This window comes from Littorina saxatilis, linkage group LG12, assembly GCF_037325665.1.
Source record: "Littorina saxatilis isolate snail1 linkage group LG12, US_GU_Lsax_2.0, whole genome shotgun sequence".
Taxonomy (NCBI): domain Eukaryota; kingdom Metazoa; phylum Mollusca; class Gastropoda; order Littorinimorpha; family Littorinidae; genus Littorina; species Littorina saxatilis.
The window spans coordinates 23102133-23120893 of NC_090256.1; the positions used below are offsets into that span (position 1 = coordinate 23102133).

General features: G+C 41.9%; 1 protein-coding gene across 1 annotated transcript in view; it reads right to left on the reverse strand.

The window, feature by feature from the left end:
- Positions 1–2582: 2582 nt before the first annotated feature.
- Positions 2583–18761, reverse strand: part of LOC138981561 (DNA-directed RNA polymerase II subunit RPB2) — a 39640-nt gene continuing 23461 nt past the window's right edge. Inside the window, exons 15-24 of the mRNA XM_070354519.1 lie at positions 17780–17948; positions 16286–16382; positions 15327–15421; positions 14722–14843; positions 13281–13361; positions 10636–10773; positions 8748–8969; positions 7977–8137; positions 4229–4424; positions 2583–3495 (exon numbers count right to left, since the gene is read on the reverse strand). Of these exons, the coding sequence (XP_070210620.1) occupies positions 3406–3495; positions 4229–4424; positions 7977–8137; positions 8748–8969; positions 10636–10773; positions 13281–13361; positions 14722–14843; positions 15327–15421; positions 16286–16382; positions 17780–17948 (1371 nt within the window). The 3' untranslated portion in view covers positions 2583–3405. The remainder of the gene's footprint in view (positions 3496–4228; positions 4425–7976; positions 8138–8747; positions 8970–10635; positions 10774–13280; positions 13362–14721; positions 14844–15326; positions 15422–16285; positions 16383–17779; positions 17949–18761) is intronic.

Genomic DNA, 18761 nt, shown 5'->3' on the forward strand with positions numbered 1-18761 from the left:
TTTAAAAACAAGAAAGGTTAAATTATTGGAACATTTAATTCAGGACAAAACCAAACATTCACAAGAACTTTGACCTATCCAACGGTAAGTCTATCTCATGAAAATAGTTCCCGTCACCATCTCTGATTAAGGTAGGCTTTAACATGGGATAAGACGATCGCTCCACTTGGTCACAATCTAAACAAATGATAGCCTTGGTACTCACTGTGCACAGTGCAATTTTTGTAATGAATTAATTCTATAAAAGCCACTAGTGGCATTTTAAGAAATTAATCCGTTAAAAAAATTCCGACTCACCACAGCAGGTTGTAAGGGTGTTGATTTTTGGTATGAGACCAAGTGATAGGATGGTCTTATTCCATTAAAAAAAAAAAGAAGCCTAGCCAGATCTGAGATGGTAAGCCGAACTGTTTTCATGAGGAGTATACATTTAAGCTCCCCCCGCGGGTTAGGGGGAAGAATTTACCCGATGCTCCCCAGCATGTCGTAAGAGGCGACTAACGGATTCTGTTTCTCCTTTTACCCTTGTTAAGTGTTTCTTGTATAGAATATAGTCAATGTTTGTAAAGATTTTTAGTCAAGCAGTATGTAAGAAATGTTAAGTCCTTTGTACTGGAAACTTGCATTCTCCCAGTAAGGTCATATATTGTACTACGTTGCAAGCCCCTGGAGCAATTTTTTGATTAGTGCTTTTGTGAACAAGAAGCAATTAACAAGTGGCTCTATCCCATCTCCCCCCTTTCCCCGTCGTGATAAAACATTGAACGGTTGAAAACGACGTTAAACACCAAATAAAGAAAGAAAGATACATTTAAGCTTTATGACCACCTAGACCTGGGATAACCTACCAGTACATGGAATCGGTTTTTTCAAGATCACAGTTGCATCGTCAAAAGGATTCTTTTGTCAACTTTTAACTAACAATTCTATATCAAGATGTTGATGATACTGTGTGTTTGTGTGTGAAGCAATGACTTCAGTTCCCGCAGTGGGGCACTGCGGTTATGAAATTAAAGGCCCCTCCTGTTTTTGGAACCGCAGGAGCTTTCTAGTTTGCTGTTAGGTAGATTTTTGGTTCCTCTTTCCTGTCATGCTCTCTTTTTCTTCATGAATTCTTTTCTTTTTTCTGCCTTCTTGCTCATTCACCTGTATTTTTTCCAAAAATCTCTTCTATTGCCGCTTGTCTCGCGATTCATGTATAGTTTAATCTGTTAGTGTTCTGATGTAAGTCCAGCAGTAGATAGGTTAAGCCTATTTTAACATACTGGAAACTGGTAATCTTCCAGTAGGTATTAATTTAGTTTTACTAAAGCCTGCTGGGACACAAGTAATGGGTTAGTGCATTTGTAAACAGGAATCGCTTGACAAGTGGCCCCCTTCATCCCCCCCTTCCTCGTCCTGATATGGCTCTGCGTAGTCGGCTGGACGTTAAGCAACAAATAAACAAACAAACAAATGACTTCAGTGTTATGTTTGTTTATAATGTCGAGTCCACCTGGACAGTTTACATTCCATAATCTGTGTGTTTCATTTGTGCATTGTGAATGCATCTGTTGGATAATGAAGAACAAATATTTAGAAATGTTACTCACACAACATTCACTGCGTGGCATAAAATTGCGTTGCTGCTCTTCACAATCATTTAACGAGATTTGCTCCATCGTCAAAATCATGTAGGGTAAAAAGTGCAATTTGTGAATGTTTATGTGCAGAGCTGTTTAATATAACTTTTTTCTTTCCACGACGTGTTTAGTTTGTACTTTTGATGTTAACATGTTCACTAGACGTCAATGTTCTGATGTTTTATGTTGGTGTTAAGTTTAAACTTTACTAAAAACTATGTTTTCATAATTGACTAATATTGTGATATTGATCACAAACTGTTGTATGTTGAGAAGAGTATTAACATATCAGTTTCGTTTTTTTCCATACATTTGCATACTGCATATCAACTGTTGTGTTGTTACAGGGAGATGTGGTAAATACTCTGTCCGTCCATGCGTCTCCCTGCAAGATTATTTATCCCTTGATGTTTTAACATGAAATAAAGTAATAGAAGAATGCAAGGCTCACAGCGTTAGTTTGACAAACAGATCTAAGTTTTTATTCTACATGTAACAAGGGAGGTCTAGGACAAAGCTATTGTCATTCTCACAACATGTAATAATCCTAAGCTAAAACTTGCTCCTTGTACGCTTCAAATTGAATAGCTTCTTAGATTGCTCTCACTTTTTGATCGGTGTATTGCCTCTTCTTGGCAGTGATACCTGCATATTGCTGATCTGATAAACAAAGGGAAATAAGCGCTCTAAATGCATAAATGTGTAATAAAGTAAGTGAGAGTTATTCAGAACCATTCTCCTGGCACCTGAGAAAATAACAAGCATTGCAAAAAACAGCGACTTTCATCATTGCTGAATGTGGTACATGTGCATTGTACAAGGATTAGCATTTAACAAAAGTAGCTGTGTCTGTCTGCACACATGTGTGAAAGTTAATCCTCTGTCAAACAGCATTCTGACAGCTGCTATGGCAAACAGTCATTCAGACTTGCTACTTTCAGGGAGACTAAAAGATAGGTATTGAAGTTCACACTCTTTATTCAAACATTCTTCATTGCATCAGTGAACACATGCAAACACACTCACACACACACACTTTATTCATCAGCCCACTGCCATTTTCAAACATTCAGTACATTAATGTTACTTTCTCTCATCTCATAAAATACTGGGTATCTTTCTCCTTTTACCTTTTCTTTCTTCACAAAATACTAAACGTTCATGTCAGATCTCAAAGCTTGACAAGAATTTTGCACACAGAATAACAAACTACACTTCGTTTTTGGTTTTCCTTTTGAAAGAAAATTCAGTACATACGACATAAAGCACAAGACTTTATAGTCATATGATGAGGATGATCATTCAATAATTCACAATCCCATGTCACCACATAATGTAAGCTTCCACATGAAATGAGGAAACCAGTGACTTCAAAACAAGCGGAATACTTCAAACGCAGAAGTGAAAACACTTGAACACAAACAATAATTCCACAGAAGAGAACAATCAACTATCATTGAAGTTCCACAGGTGTTTTTCACGCATGAACTTTTCTTTGGTTCTCGTGTTCTGGCAAAATAGTTTGACTCCAGCTATTGGAGCTGACTGAAGCAGATGTAAGTATAACAGACCAAGCACCAAATTGAACGGGCCATTAAACTCAACCAGCACAGGAATGAAACCACAGCAGTCTCTTGCCTCCAATGCTGGTTAAAGTAAAAACACTTTTTTCACAACTGGCAGACATGGAGGCCATAACTCCAACTGCATTTGTTTGGTACATTTTGAGACACTGTAAGTGTAAAGTGTGTTGAATTGACACCAAGTTTCTGTCACGACGTACTCATAACACCATCATCCTGGGCACAATGTTCATGGCCATCAGTTCCTGGAACAACAGCTTGCAGGCGTATGGGATGCGGATCTGAGAAATCTGAAATGCAGAGAAAAATGTGAAGGTGACTGTAGCATGCATCTACATAAAATGTTAAAATGTAACGGCTTAGTTCAGATTACTGAAAACATTGCAAGCGTAACATAGGCCTGCATATTAAAGCAAGAAGAAGAAAAAAATATTTAAGAAAAATTATAACGAAGTTGGAAACATTCATAAATGAAGAAAGAAATCCCCCAAATTACAATATTCTACTTTTCAAGCACAACCTCCATTAGGCATCCTCGTCTCTTTTCCTTCAACTCCAAACAATCCCCCATTGCCTGCTCCCCCCCCCCCCCCCCCTCCATTCCCAAGCAAGAAACACCCTCCTCCCTCTGTATTAAAGGAAAATGATAATTAAAATGGACACATGTATAAATGAACAAAGAAAACCCCCGAATAACAATATTCCCCTTTTCAAGCACAATGTCCATCCTTCTCCCTCTTCCTTCAACTCCCCCCCCCCCCCCCCCCAAGCAGAACCACCCTCCTCCCTCTGTATGCGAGTAAACTGGACACATGCATAAATGAACAAAGAAATCAACCAAATTACATTATACCAGTTCACAAGCATAACCTCCTGCCTCCTCCCTCTTCCATAAACTCCAAACCACCCCATTCCCGATTGCCTGCCACCCCCACCCCCTCCATAAGCAGAACAACCTCCACACATACACCCCCCCCCCCCCCCCCCCCCCCCCAACATTTCAACAATGATCAAAAACCAGACCTGTGTTTTGTTCTTGCAACTGCGGCACTCGAAGGTCTGGTTCCGCAGGTTGGCGATGGCGATGAGACCACAGAGGTTGCAGACATGGACACGGTAAGGGTCGGACGCCTCAAAGAGACGCTCCCTGAGGAACTGGGCGGCACCGTGAGCAATCTGACAATCACGCTCCATCTCTCCGAAACGCAGACCTCCGTCACTGGAAGAAATAAAGAACAAGGGGCATGAAGACAATGTCACAATTATCACATAGTGACTTGCCTACTGCTGTTGAATCTGCTTAAAAAACTATGGAAAGTTCTTCTTCTTTTTACATTTAGTCAAGTTTTGACTAAATGTTTTAACATAGAGGGGGAATCGAGACGAGTGTCGTGGTGTGTGTGTGTGTGTGTGTGTGTGTGTGTGTGTGTGTCTGTCTGTCTGTGCGTGTGTAGAGCGATTCAGACCAAACTACTGAACCGATCTTTATGAAATTTGACATGAGAGTTCCTGGGAATGATATCCCCGGACGTTTTTTTCTTTTTTTCGATAAATACTTTTGATGACGTCATATCCGGCTTTTTGTAAAAGTTGAGGCGGCACTGTCACACCCTCATTTTTCAATCAAATTGATTGACATTTTTGTAAAGCAATCTTCGACGAAGGCCGGACTTCGGTATTGCATTTCAGCTTGGTGGCTTAAAAATAAATTAATGACTTTGGTCATTAAAAATCTGAAAATTGTAATAATTTTTTTTTTTAATACAAGAAGAGCAAACGCTCGATCGAGTCACTTTCGCAGTTCTGAATATTATATGAGGCATCAGATGGACAGGAAGAAATTGCTATTCACAACACAATGAGTCACGTTCACATAAAATTTGAGCCCGGTCACTTTTATAGTTTCCGAGAAAAGCCCAACGTTAAGTTGTGTGTTGCCGAACAGAAAAGGCTAGTTATCTCCCTTGTTTTTCTGATAACGTTCGTAAAAGGCTACAGATGTAAATACTTTGATGTAAAGAATAATCCTACAAAGTTTCAATCACATCCGATGAACTTTGTCAAAGATATAAAATGTCTAATTTTTCCTTTGACGCTGACCTGTGACCTTGAAAAAGGTCAAAGGTCAACAAAACCATCGTTAAAGTGTAGAGGTCATTGGAGGTCACGACTAAACAAAATATGAGCCCGATCGCTTTGATAGTTTCCGAGAAAAGTCCAACGTTAAGATGGTGTCTACGGCCGGCCGGACGGCTGGCCGGCCGGCCGGACAGACTAACACTGACCGATTACATAGAGTCACTTTTTCTCAAGTGACTCAATAAAACGATCCAAATTTACGTTCATCTTATTCTACATCATTTCCTGATTCCAAAAACATATAAATATGTTATATTTGGATAAAAAACAAGCTCTGAAAATTAAAAATATAAAAATTATGATCAAAATTAAATTTCCGAAATCGATTTAAAAACAATTTCATCTTATTCCTTGTCGGTTCCTGATTCCAAAAACATATAGATATGATATGTTTGGATTAAAAACACGCTCAGAAAGTTAAAACGAAGAGAGGTACAGAAAAGCGTGCTATGCAGCACAGCAAAACCACTACCACGCTGAACAGGCTCGCCAGTTTCACTCCGTTATGCACAAGCGGCGGACTACGGTCATTGTGAAAAAAATGCAGTGCGTTCAGTTTCATTCTGTGAGTTCCACAGCTTGACTAAATGTAGTAATTTCGCCTTACGCGACTTGTTTTTAATGTTGTAGAGTAGTATTTCTCAGTTTAAAGGAGCAAAGGCTGCAACAGTGAAATTTTATGAATTATTTTACAAGCAGCACAGTCATTTTCAGCAAAAAACATTAAATCTGTATGTCCAGCTTGTCTGTGGCAACCTGTCTTTGTAGCGTATCAGCAGTTCATAGTGTTTAATTGGCAGATGAACCATACATTGCTTCCACTTCCAGCGATGAATTTTTTTTTTAACCCTACAGCAGTCCCTGCAATGTACGGCCCCCGGCGTGAGCGGACACCTGACATGTACGGACACATTTGCTCGGCACGGAGTGTTTTCCTTCTATATTTGCCCCCCCTTAAACGGACACCTGCAAAACGTGGACGCGGACACTCATTTTCGGTCCCAACAGCAGGTCATACCTCCAATGTACGGACAGACCATCGTCAAATTTTCACCACAACAAAATCGATAACAGAGCAGTCCGGCTCTTGGTACAAAGATCACAGCCGCAATGGTGTGATGACAGTCACTGATAACTTGAGTGCACGTGTACCCATCGTGTGTCTGTGTGTAACCTCTTTCATTGACAAGATACTCTTGTTTCCCCTCAGCCTTGACCAGTGAGTCGGTTGCCTAATCTATGAACCCTTCAGTTGTCTTGCTTTGTCAAAAGTTACGACACAGTCAACTGGTTTTGCTCTGAGTGAACAGTGCAGCTGGTCTCTCTGCCCACAGCCCCCAACAGTACATGGCTGGAGGGAGTGAGAGAGAGAAAGGCAGGGGGGGGTGGAGGGTTAGCTGGCTAAACTCTGTGGGGTGTCGATGTCCGGTGTCACCGCATGTCAGCAGGAAGAGCATTGGAGAGAAATAGAGAGGTGTACTCTTCCACACAATTTCCAAGCATCAGTTGTCACGGCTTGGGGTAGGCATTAGTGAGGGAGAGTGGGAGCTGTGTTATGTACAGTGTATTTCCGACTGAAGAGTGAAAAGTCACTGCCATGCCACATGATCGGCATGCAGTCAATAAAGCCAGACAAGAAACAAATAAATTACTTGATTATGACATGCAGCTCTATCTGCTGCTATTTATTCAAACTGGTTTTCAAGCTTATTCTTGCAAAGCATCTGCACACGCTCCTCTGTGCTGTGTTTGTGTGGCTGCTTTCGTATGTCAGAGCATGGTGAGTGTGTTCACTGCCTTGAGGATTTATTTTATCTCTTCTTTTCAACACTTTTCATACAAATCATTTTTACAGAACGTTTAAAGAAGTATTAGGAGTTTATTGTTATTGTTTAGTAGCCACAAGAAGTGATTAGCATAGACTCAATCCTGTTGTTTGTGTGTCTCTGTGTGAGTGTATGGGGGAGGGGGTGGTGTGGTCACCCCTCCCGTGACCGGACACCTGCAATGTACGGACAGTTTTGCTATGGCCCAAGGGTGTCCGTTCATGAGAGGGACTGCTGTAGTATAATGTCTGTAGAATGAAGTCTGCTGTTGCCTGCACACACAGAGATTCTTCTTCTTCTTCTGCGTTCGTGGGCTGAAACTCCCACGTACACTCGTGTTTTTGCACGAGTGGAATTTTACGTGTATGACCGTTTTTACCCCGCCATTTAGGCAGCCATACGCCGCTTTCGGAGGAAGCATGCTGGGTATTTTCGTGTTTCTATAACCCACCGAACTCTGACATGGATTACAGGATCTTTTACGTGCGCACTTGGTCTTGTGCTTGCGTGTACACACGAAGGGGGATAAGCCACTAGCAGGTCTGCACATAAGTTGACCTGGGAGATCGGAAAAATCTCCACACTTAACCCACCAGGCGGCCGCGGCCGGGATTCGAACCCTCGACCTTCCGATTAGGAGGCCGACGTCTTACCACCCCGCCACAACGCCCGTCACAGAGATTGTAACTCACATCGCAAAAGCATATCTTTTCTTCCCGTGTGCTGCAGGTTCCCCAACTACAGTCACTGTGGCCATGCAACAGAAGAAGATCAGCATTTTTTAGGTTTGAGAAGAAAAATCTTACCGTGATCTGCCCTCCATAGGCTGTCTGTTGAGAATCTGGACGGGGCCACGGGCACGAGAATGAATCTTGTCGTCCACCATATGCTTCAGACGCTGGTAGTAGGTGGGCCCAAGGAACACCTGAGCGTTCAGCTTGCGCCCTGAGAAGCCGTTGAACAACACCTGCAAGGAATGAGATGTAGATGAAAGCTAACGGAAGTGTAAAGAAAATTAATGAACTGTCTGGAAAAACAAACTCATGCTAATTTGGAACTCATCTGAAATAAAATATTCATATCAGCTGGGTTTTTTGGTACTAAACTCAAGCTCAGAAAGCTCAACAGCCATCAAACTTGGACATGCTTATAAAGCTGATTGATGGCTAACCTAAACAAGACTTAACACATTCTTTTCTGAATACACTGTAACAGAACAAGACAGCCACCTAACAACTCACAACCTTGTTCTGAGCTTTGGACTTGAAAATAGTAACTTGACCAGTCTCGTTTACAAATGAGATCAGTACTGTCAATACCCATACCGATGACTCACAACAATAACAAGACAAACTAATGCTAATACGACTCACCTTTCGCCATATGCATTACAGTGGACCCCCCACCCTCTCATTGAAGACCCCTTCCCTTTGAAGACCCTGGTTTCACATATTTTCTGTTCATAACCTCTGTAAATTTACCCCCATACGGACAGACTCTGCTTATTACCAAGACTCACTGATCACCTAGGTGAGTCAAAACCCCGTTAAAAACCCTTCAACACAGCCTGCACTGACCTCGTTTCCTCTCAGGTTGTAGCCATACTGCTGGAGCAGCTTGGAGACCTTCTGCACGTTGACGGTGTCGTTGAATGGAGTGGCGTCACCGATCTCCCCCTTGTTGGCCGCCACCTTGCCCTGCAGGCACTCGATCAAGTGACCGATGGTCATACGTGATGGAATGGCGTGAGGGTTGATGATGATGTCTGGGGTGATGCCCTCACACGTGAATGGCATGTCCTGAATAAAATACAGGGGTAGAATTATTATTCAAAACCTTCCAAACTCTCAACAACAAAATAAAAAAACAAATAAATAAATTCTACTACGTTCAGCCAGGGCAAAACTAACAAGACAACCTAGATACTCAAGGATGAAACTTTGTGAGGAATAAACGGTACACTCTCCTTCTTGAGGCATTCTTTGGTTTTACTCTTGAACTAAATAGCAGCACTGATTTTGCATGATCTAACAAGAGTAAGAAGCCCATAAATCTTTCTTTCTGCTTATAAATATGATTCATTTCACTCTTTTTACATTTAGTCAAGTTTTGACTGAATGTTTTAACGTAGAGGGGGTAATCGAGACGAGGGTCGTGGTGTATGTGTGTCTGTCTGTGTGTGTGTGTGTGTGTGTGTGTGTGTATGTGTGTGTGTGTGTGTGTGTGTGTGTATGTGTGTGTGTGTGTGTATGTGTGTCTGTCTGTGTGTGTGTGTGTAGAGCGATTCAGAGAAAACTACTGGACCGATCTTCATGAAACTTGACATGAGAGATCCTGAGTATGGTATCTCCAGACGTTTTTTTTCATTTTTTTTATAAATGTCTTTGATGACGTCATATCTGGCTTTTCGTGAAAGTTGAGGCGGCACTGTCACGCTCTCATTTTTAAACCAAATTGGTTGACATTTTGGTCAAGTAATCTTCGACGAAGCCCGGACTTTGGTATTGCATTTCAGCTTGGAGGCTTAAAAATTAATTAATGAGTTTGCTCATTATAGTTGTCATTAAAATCGATTTTTCGCAAACAGATTTAAAATTGATTGCATCGTATTCTTCATCAAATTCTGAATCTAAAAATATATACATGTCATGTTTACACTTAAAATGTGATCACAATTAACGAAAATAGATTAATTAGTCTTACGACTAAAATTTAAGAAATCAATCCAAAAATGATTTCATCTTATTCTTTATCATTTCCAGATTCCAAAAAGATATAGATATGATAGGTTGTATTCAAAACAAGCTCAGAAAGTTAACAAGTATACAGAAAAGCGCGCTTTCCTGCTTGGCACAATATGCTACCGCGCTATTCTGGCGTGTTAGTTTCACTGCGTTTTGCACGTGGGAGGTGAGCGATTTCCTTCTCGCGGGGATTGACGAAGCTGTACTGTCTTGGTGAAAAAATACAGTGCGTTCAGTTTCATTCCGCGAGATCGACAGCTTGACTAAATGTAGTAATTTCGCCTTACGCGACTTGTTATTTATTAACGTACAGTTATTGTGTAGTACTCAGGGAAAGCATTTCATGGCTTATTATAGGGAAAGAAGGTGGTTCTTGTTTTGGCCACCATCACTCATTTTCATTTTCATAACTGCATTGCCCCATCGCTGAGAAATTCGGGTTGCTGCCTCCCAGTGAAAGCTAGCAGCAACTGAGTCGCGCTACCCAGGTGTGTGCATGTTTAGGTGTAATCATCCACCTGCACTTATCGCAGAATGACCCCAAGGTTTTTCACGTGCTACAGTGGCGACACGGGCGTGGAACATGGATACAGTCTCTGTGTCTGGACATTAAGTTGACCCGTGTCCATACCGGCCCGGATTCGAAACCCGACCCTAGAATCACAAGTCCAGTTCTCTATCAACTGAGCTACCCGGCCCCCCTTAGCTATGACCTCCTCACCTCTTGTCTGTACATGATTCCACATGTTCCCTTCTGTCCGTGGCGACTGGCAAACTTGTCTCCAATCTGAGGGGTCTTCACAGTGCGCACTCTGATCTTGCAGAACTTGTAGCCATCGTTGTTGATGGTCAGCATCACCTGGCAACCACAACATAGCTCAGTATTAATTTTGTCAGCATCAATGACCACGTGAGCTAATTAAACCTGTTGAAATTAACCAACTCAAAGCTTGGTTCCCATGAAAACTGATCACTCAGAATGGTGACAAGTCTAACAAAGTATAAATCATAAAAGCAGTAATGTAATATCTGCAGGAAAAACATGTCAATGCAAACAAAAATCAACAGCTGTGATTGAATAAACATTTCATTTACAGTGCTTTCAGATTGAAATCAGTAGAATACTAGAAACTTCCAGTAAATGTTATTCCTGATTATGCATTAACATGAAAAAAGTTATATTGTAACTTATCCAACATTTGTAGGATACATGCTAAAGAAACTCACAAGTTTCACATACAGAGTGCTAACTTCATGACTGGAAACTGAAATACAGCTTTCCACCCTTGCGTGATGTTCAGAAACAAACACTACTGCAACCATAATTCACCCAAACCCCCTCCGCAGCTGCCCCTTTATTTATCATTATTTTTTTCTACATCATGTTAAGTAGGGGTAACACCCGGGAACATGCCCCCAATGGTTTAACCATGAGGGCGTTAAACAATATTTATCATCAATTCAAAATCTTGTCATTGGTGCTAGGCAGGTTTCATGGTATTAGGCCATTTTGATAGTCTCAGATTTGCTTAGTCTTTTAAATCCATATCTGTGAGAATCTGCTGTATTTGTTGTATTAACATGCAAACTAGTTGTTGTTTAAATACTTTTTTGAAAATAAAAGTTGAAATTTTTGATAATGTGTTTATTTATGCGCGTGTGAATGGTGGCGATCGTCAAAATACGGACGGATGAATTTACTTTTGCCACAGCATCACTAAACAAAGAACTAAATTCCAACACATACATGCACAAGTATCAATGCTGTGGTGGTTGAGAGTGCCAGAACACATTGAAATGATTGTTTTTCAACAACAATCGATATCCATAACACAAATTCTAACTTATACTAGCTCCGCAAAAAAAATGTATGGGGATTCGGATCTGTCCGTCCGCATAGCGATATCAAGAGCATCGAAACTAATTGTGATTTCACAGGACAAAAACACAAGTTTACCTAATTTTGTATACTGTAAATACAAGTTTGTGCACCCTTGAAGTGAGTTATAATGTTGCCGAGGTCAATTTGCCCTTGATCGACGCACGGTGACCCGAGTTTCAAAGTTGCGATCCAGTCCGTCTAAACAATGTAACGATCGCCACTTTTTTCTTTTCATTCAAAAACTAACCGTTTGGGGAGGAAGTGACCTCACGTTGTTTTACGTTGACGCTCGCGCTCGACAGAAAAAGACCGCAACAGTTTTTCAGTTAAAAAAATCGCAAAGTAATTACATTTTCTGAGGTTTTCTAGTGTCCGTCTAGTAACAATCGCCACTCTAGCGATCGCCACTGAGTGTTGAAGTCACATTTAACTCCATTTTCGACTGTTTTAAGAAACTATTTTGACGCTCAATCGTCACGTTTCAGTGTCGAAACACGTACTGTGCATTTGCAATCAGCCGGTGTGTCCAAACTGAAATGCGAGTGATGCCTCGATTTGTGGCGATCGCTCACGTGGTTGACGGACAGAAATACCTTCTTAGGGGGTAGGGGAACAGTTACTCCTCCATACAATAATGGTGTTTACAAATGATTGCAAACTTGTCTCTTTATAAACTGTTCAGACATGTCTTCTCTTCAATAATTTTCAGTTTTGCTCGGTTTGTTAATCAGGAGCACCCTGCAGATAATTTTTCATCTGTGACAATGCTCGAAATGTTGACGTAATTCCAATGCCCATATCCTTCTCTTGTTACCTCATCTAGCCAAAACCATTGAAGATAGAAAGACATTTATTGAACAAACTAGATGCACAACACCAGTCTTAACACGTTTTGTTCTTACATGTATATGAAAATATTGATGGCCATGGAATGGTTTGAAAAAAACACGTTTTTTTCCTTCAAAACGGTCTAGGTCTGCCGGAAGTCGTATTTTTTCAAACCATTCATTTGAAGATCAATATTTTGATATACATACAAGAACAAAACTTGTTAAGAATGATGTGTTGCATATTTTTTGTTCAATAAATGTCTTTCTATCTTCAACGGTTTTGGCTATATGAGCTATATGCATGCATAGGATGACCGTATTGCTTTTTAGCGTTTTCAGGGTATGCCGCTTTGCGCCTGGTTTTTAGATATAAATAAGGACCAGGACTATAAAAAAAATTACTGTTTTTAGTTGTAACAAACTCACTTTTTTGGAAAAACATGTCCTTTGAATTGTGTGCCAACATTTATTTTGTAGAATTTGAGGGTGTAAATAGTAAATTGCTGAACACAATACTGTGAAACCTGCCGCTAGCCATTGAAACGAACCAAGTCGACTTCGCAAACTCTACTTCTTGAAGCTTGCTGCATGAAGCTTTGGCACTGAGTTCTTGCTAAGTGAACTTCGAATAGCGAAGGCCTTAACGAAACATACCTGATCAATAATGCCCGTCTCACTGCGCCTCATGAACACACTGGCATCCCTCTTGTCAAACTTCTTGGTAGTAACCTCCAGCTGAAACACCAGCACTTTGACAATGAACAGATGAAATTGTACACAAGAGTCTCCTTCACTCTCAAACACAGAATGCACGTATGACTTGCCAATACATGTATCTGTTGTAGGTATATGGTATGTATGTGTGTGTGTGTGTGTGTGTGTGTGTGTGTGTGTGTGTGTGTGTGTGTGTGTGTGTGTGTGTGTTTTAGAGAGAGAGAGACAGAGAGAGAGAGAGAGAGAGAGAAAGAGAGAGAGAGAGAGAGAGAGAGCAGGGCCGGATCTGGGGGGGGGGGGGGGGTTTGACCCCCCCCCCCCCCCCCCCGCCATCCAATGTACCTCTCAGAGAAAAAAAAATGTGGACTTTGGACCCCTGCCTTCAGTTGGAACCCCCCCCCCCCCCCCCCCCTCAAACGAACTTGGTCCGGCCCTGTGTGTGTGTGTGTGTGTGTATGTGTGTCTGCGAGAGTGAGTGTGTGTCAGTGCATCATTTCACAAGAATACATGACAGGCAGAGAGAGAGAGAGAGACATCAACAGGGTGCTAAAGACAGGAATCGTCAAAGTGACGAGCTAACAGACAGTTGGAATCAACAAATAAGAATGGAAGGTAACTGGAACCTTTATTATTGACAAAACAAAACGTTACATTCACTAGTACGTCGACCCAAAGGTAATTGAAGTAGACAGACAGAGTAACACTTATGAAACAGCTGATGAACTTATCATTCATTTCGCCATTGATCATTACCTCGCCAGCATTTTGCAAGCGAACCAGACGATCTTGAGAAAAGTTCATAATCTGTTTCATAAGGGTTTGTGGGCGGGGATGTAGCTCAGTCGGTAGCGCGCTGGATTTGTATCCAGTTGGCCGCTGTCAGCGTGAGTTCGTCCCCACGTTCGGCGAGAGATTTATTTCTCAGAGTCAACTTTGTGTGCAGACTCTCCTCGGTGTCCGAACACCCCCCGTGTGTACACGCAAGCACAAGACCAAGTGCGCACGAAAAAGATCCTGTAATCCATGTCAGAGTTCGGTGGGTTATAGAAACACGAAAATACCCAGCATGCTTCCTCCGAAAACGGCGTATGGCTGCCTAAATGGCGGGGTAAAAAGCGGTCATACACGTAAAATTCCACTCGTGCAAAAAACACGTGTACGTGGGAGTTTCAGCCCACGAACGCAGAAGAAGAAGAAGAAGAAGATAAGGGTCTGTCTGTCTGTGTACTTCAAAGACCTGTGGGTCGACGTACTGGTGAATGTAACGTTTTGCTTTGTCAATACACGTTCCAATTACCTACCATTCTTGTTTTTTTATTCTGAATTTTGGATTTGTACAGACAGTTGGAACAGATTCAGCGACACAGAAACTTGAACATACCTCATCCTCATTGGCAGGTAGGGTGAGAGTTTTTCCGATGAGAACATCATCACCTGACACACGAGTACCAGGTGCGATAATCCCATCCTCGTCAAGTTTGTCGTAGATGGCAGGACGCATACCTAGGTTAAAGAGCAGATTTCTTAATTTTGGCATTGAATAATAACAAAGGTTGCATAAACCACATGTTCAAGTTTTATTCTCTCTCTCCCTCTCAATTCACTTCTAAAACTAAAAGTTAAATGAAAATAATGGGCACAATTTTGGAAAACTGCAATGCTGTCAGCCTTTTGATGTGCTGTTAAAGATTGAAGAAAGATGGGAACTGTATTAGATTGTACAGAATGAGTTAATATAATAACATCAACTCTGCAGGGATTCACTTATTGGCAAACTCTTGATTAGACGCATTATACAAAATTTAAAGCGTTTTTAGTTTAAATAAAGAAAATAATTTCTCTATGTATGTTCCCCCCCCCCATGGTGACACAATTGTTATGCTAGTCTACATTTAGGTAAAAATCATCAGTGGAACCTTTTCCCTCAAAACTCAACATGAAATGTGATGCAGGTTTTGCAGTAAAGCAGATGGCACAACCTCTAACCTTGGACAGTTTCCCTGTTGGGCTTTTCAAAGACCTCCTCTTGATCCATGCCTTTTTTGGACTCAGAATCTTTGTAGGACCGGAAGAAAAAGGATCTGAAAAGAAAGCATAAAAGATTCAATTATAGGTGCAGATGCCATTTGCGATTCGTCTAGCATTTAACTCACCCTTACACAAACTTACAGAAAGTAAGTAAGCGCAACAAAAAGAGAGCAACAAAATAAAATAAAATGAGTAACTTCTTCTGCGTTCGTGGGCTGAAACTCCCACGTACACTACGTGTGTTTTTTGCACGAGTGGAATTTTACGTGTATGACCGTTTTTACCCCGCCATTTAGGCAGCCATACGCCGCTTTCGGGGGAAGCATGCTGGGTATTTTCGTGTTTCTATAACCCACCGAACTCTGACATGGATTACAGGATCTTTTTCGTGCGCACTTGGTCTTGTGCTTGCGTGTACACACGGGCGTGTTCGGACACCGAGGAGAGTCTGCACACAAAGTTGACTCTGAGAAATAAATCTCTCGCCGAACGTGGGGACGAACTCACGCTGACAGCGGCCAACTGGATACAAATCCAGCGCGCTACCGACTGAGCTATATCCCCGCCCCTAAATGAGTAACAAAACAAGAGCAATAAATCTGATCAAAAGAAGAAAACTGCTGTTCTTCCCAGTAAGGTTTCGCATACACCGAAAAAAAGCACAGTGTTAAGAACACACAAACCGACACATATCCCATTTTCAAAGATATCTCTCACTACTGTACTGCAAGCACAGAGCACAACCCAGATTAATTAAATAATACATTCCTCTTGCCAATGAACTTTTGTGTGTGTATGTGCTGTCCTAACACCTGTTCCTTGTCCCGGTGTGCTCCCACACCACCCCGTCCCAGTGTCTAGCCAATGAACTTCCATTAGTATGGATTTCACTACAGAAAACCAAGGCAAAGACAGACCTGAAGTATCCTCTGTCAATGGCGGAGTAGTTGAGAATGACAGAATCTTCCTGGTTGTACCCTGTGTAGCTGGCGATGGCAACAATGGAGTTGATACCTGGTGCAAAGAGATAGGAATTAATCACTAATTAAACACGCTAAGCAAGAAACAGAGGCACACTCCAGAATTAGATCAGCCCGTCATCATGCTTACCATTGTTATGGTTTTACTATGATTGCTTAAAATAAGCACTATGCTTGGGTGAGAAATCCTAAATGCCATATTATTGTTTATGTCATGACAAAAGTTGAATAAAGTCTTGTTTAAACCATAGATTGTGAAGTGAAGTCACATACTGAGAGAATAAAAAATAAATAAATTTTTTAAAAAGCTGAAAACTGACAGACGAACAATGAAAAGAATTGGAATGAAAGCTGTATTGCTTATTCATGATATTTGTTCAGAAATGTCAAAACAGCAACTTGTAACTACATGTACAACAATATAATTAATTTTTCTTTTTTTTTTCTTTTTTTTTTTTTCTTCTCTTTCCTCTTCTTTTCTTTCTCCTCTTCACTCTCATCTCTCTTTCTTTTTTTTTCTTCTCTCTTTTCTTCCTCTCTTTTTTCTCTTTTTGCTTGTCCCAACGCTTGTTCCTTCTCCCAGTATACTACCACGCCGCCCCGTCCCAGCACTCACTGCAACATCCACCCATGAACTTCGTTCCGCCGCCAGACTTTGTCGAATCAATGAGCCCCCAGTGTTGGTCAGACACCTGGGCACCCTCACTAATTCTACAGACACTCCAGGGAAGGATGTCAGACCGCTGTGGTAGGCTACCCTCGGAAGATGACACTGCACTGCTGCTGAGTCACTTGGACAGTGTTTAGTATTGATCCTGTTCCGGGCCAGGGACACAGGCATCGCTACCTACTAAGCCCTCTTCTTATGACACTGACTGTTAAGTCGCTGAGCCAGACTGGGTGAGCGTCTCCTCAGAGAGCAGACCGCCACTGCGTCCTTCCGTCGACCCCCCTGGAGCATCCCAGGCTAGCAGCAAAGTAGTCAGGGATGGCTGGAACAGGAACACTGGGACCAAGGTCACCATGAGAGCCCTGAGCAGGAAGGGTCACAAGAATCGAGACAAGTTTTTTTTATTTTTGCGCTTTCTGAGTCGATCGCATTCGTGAAGTGAATGACACTCGGCTGTGTGATCCCAACCTTCCCATTGGAACTTTAGCACTTCCACTCTGGGTAGGAGCCGACCAAAGCCAGAAAAACCCATACACCCCTTATGGGATTCGAACCATGATCTCCCGGCCCGCAGCGCTAACCACTGCGCCACGGGGGCCGGTAATATAATTAATTGTTGATGTGTATGTGCGCGTGTGTGTGCGCGTGCATGCATGTATGTGTGCGAGCGTGCATGTTTCATTGGCATTGTAGTTCTTTGGAAGGAAACTGAACTGAGCCAGTCACTTTCATTTACTGTAAAGTTCCTGGCACGCCTTTACCTGCCGGCAGCTCTCTGAAGCGTAGGTACTCCATGGAGCGTGTGGTGACGAGAGGTTTCTGGGGGTAGAAGAGGCCGTGAGCCAGCGTGTCCATGCGCACGTGGTAGTTGGTGATGTACACTCCCATGGCCTGCTTACCCATAGCCGACTGGTAGGTGTTACGGGGAGACTGAAAGAGAAGGAAAACCCGGTAAAAACAAACAGCTGTATCCATCAACTTAATGTTTTTGGTTTTTTTAAAGTTGGTTCATTCATTCCTCTTTCAGACACAACAAACACAGATGATTAGAAACATAGTTTTCTAGAATTTAATTTGAAATGGACAATGTTTGGAAATAACTCTGTCTGCTTTGGGTTTTGAAAGAGTGAATACTCTTGCTTTTATCGAGGCAAACTTTCCCACGTGAAATGATAGACCAGTCACTAGCGAGAGATGTGTCTGAAACACTGGGACAAGGAGCATGAGTGGAAAGCCTGCATCAATAAAAGCAAGAATACTCACTCTTTCACAACACATACAAACCTGATGGAGTTATTTCCAGAGTTTGTACATGAATATTTCCTCCACTGACTGACCTCCTTGTGATTCGGGAAGGGGATGATGGAGGCGCACACAAACACAAACACACAGGAGAGTTACAAAGTTACAATATGTTCCACTGACGGACCTGGTTGTGATCAGGGAAGGGGATGATGGAGGCACACACACACACAAACACACAGGAGAGTTACAAAGCTACAATGTTCCACTGACGGACCTGGTTGTGATCAGGGAAGGGGATGATGGAGGCACAAACAAACACAAAGGAGAGTTACAAAGCTACAATGTTCCACTGACTGACCTCCTTGTGATTCGGGAAGGGGATGATGGAGGCGCACACAAACACAAACACACAGGAGAGTTACAAAGTTACAATATGTTCCACTGACGGACCTGGTTGTGATCAGGGAAGGGGATGATGGAGGCACACACACACACACA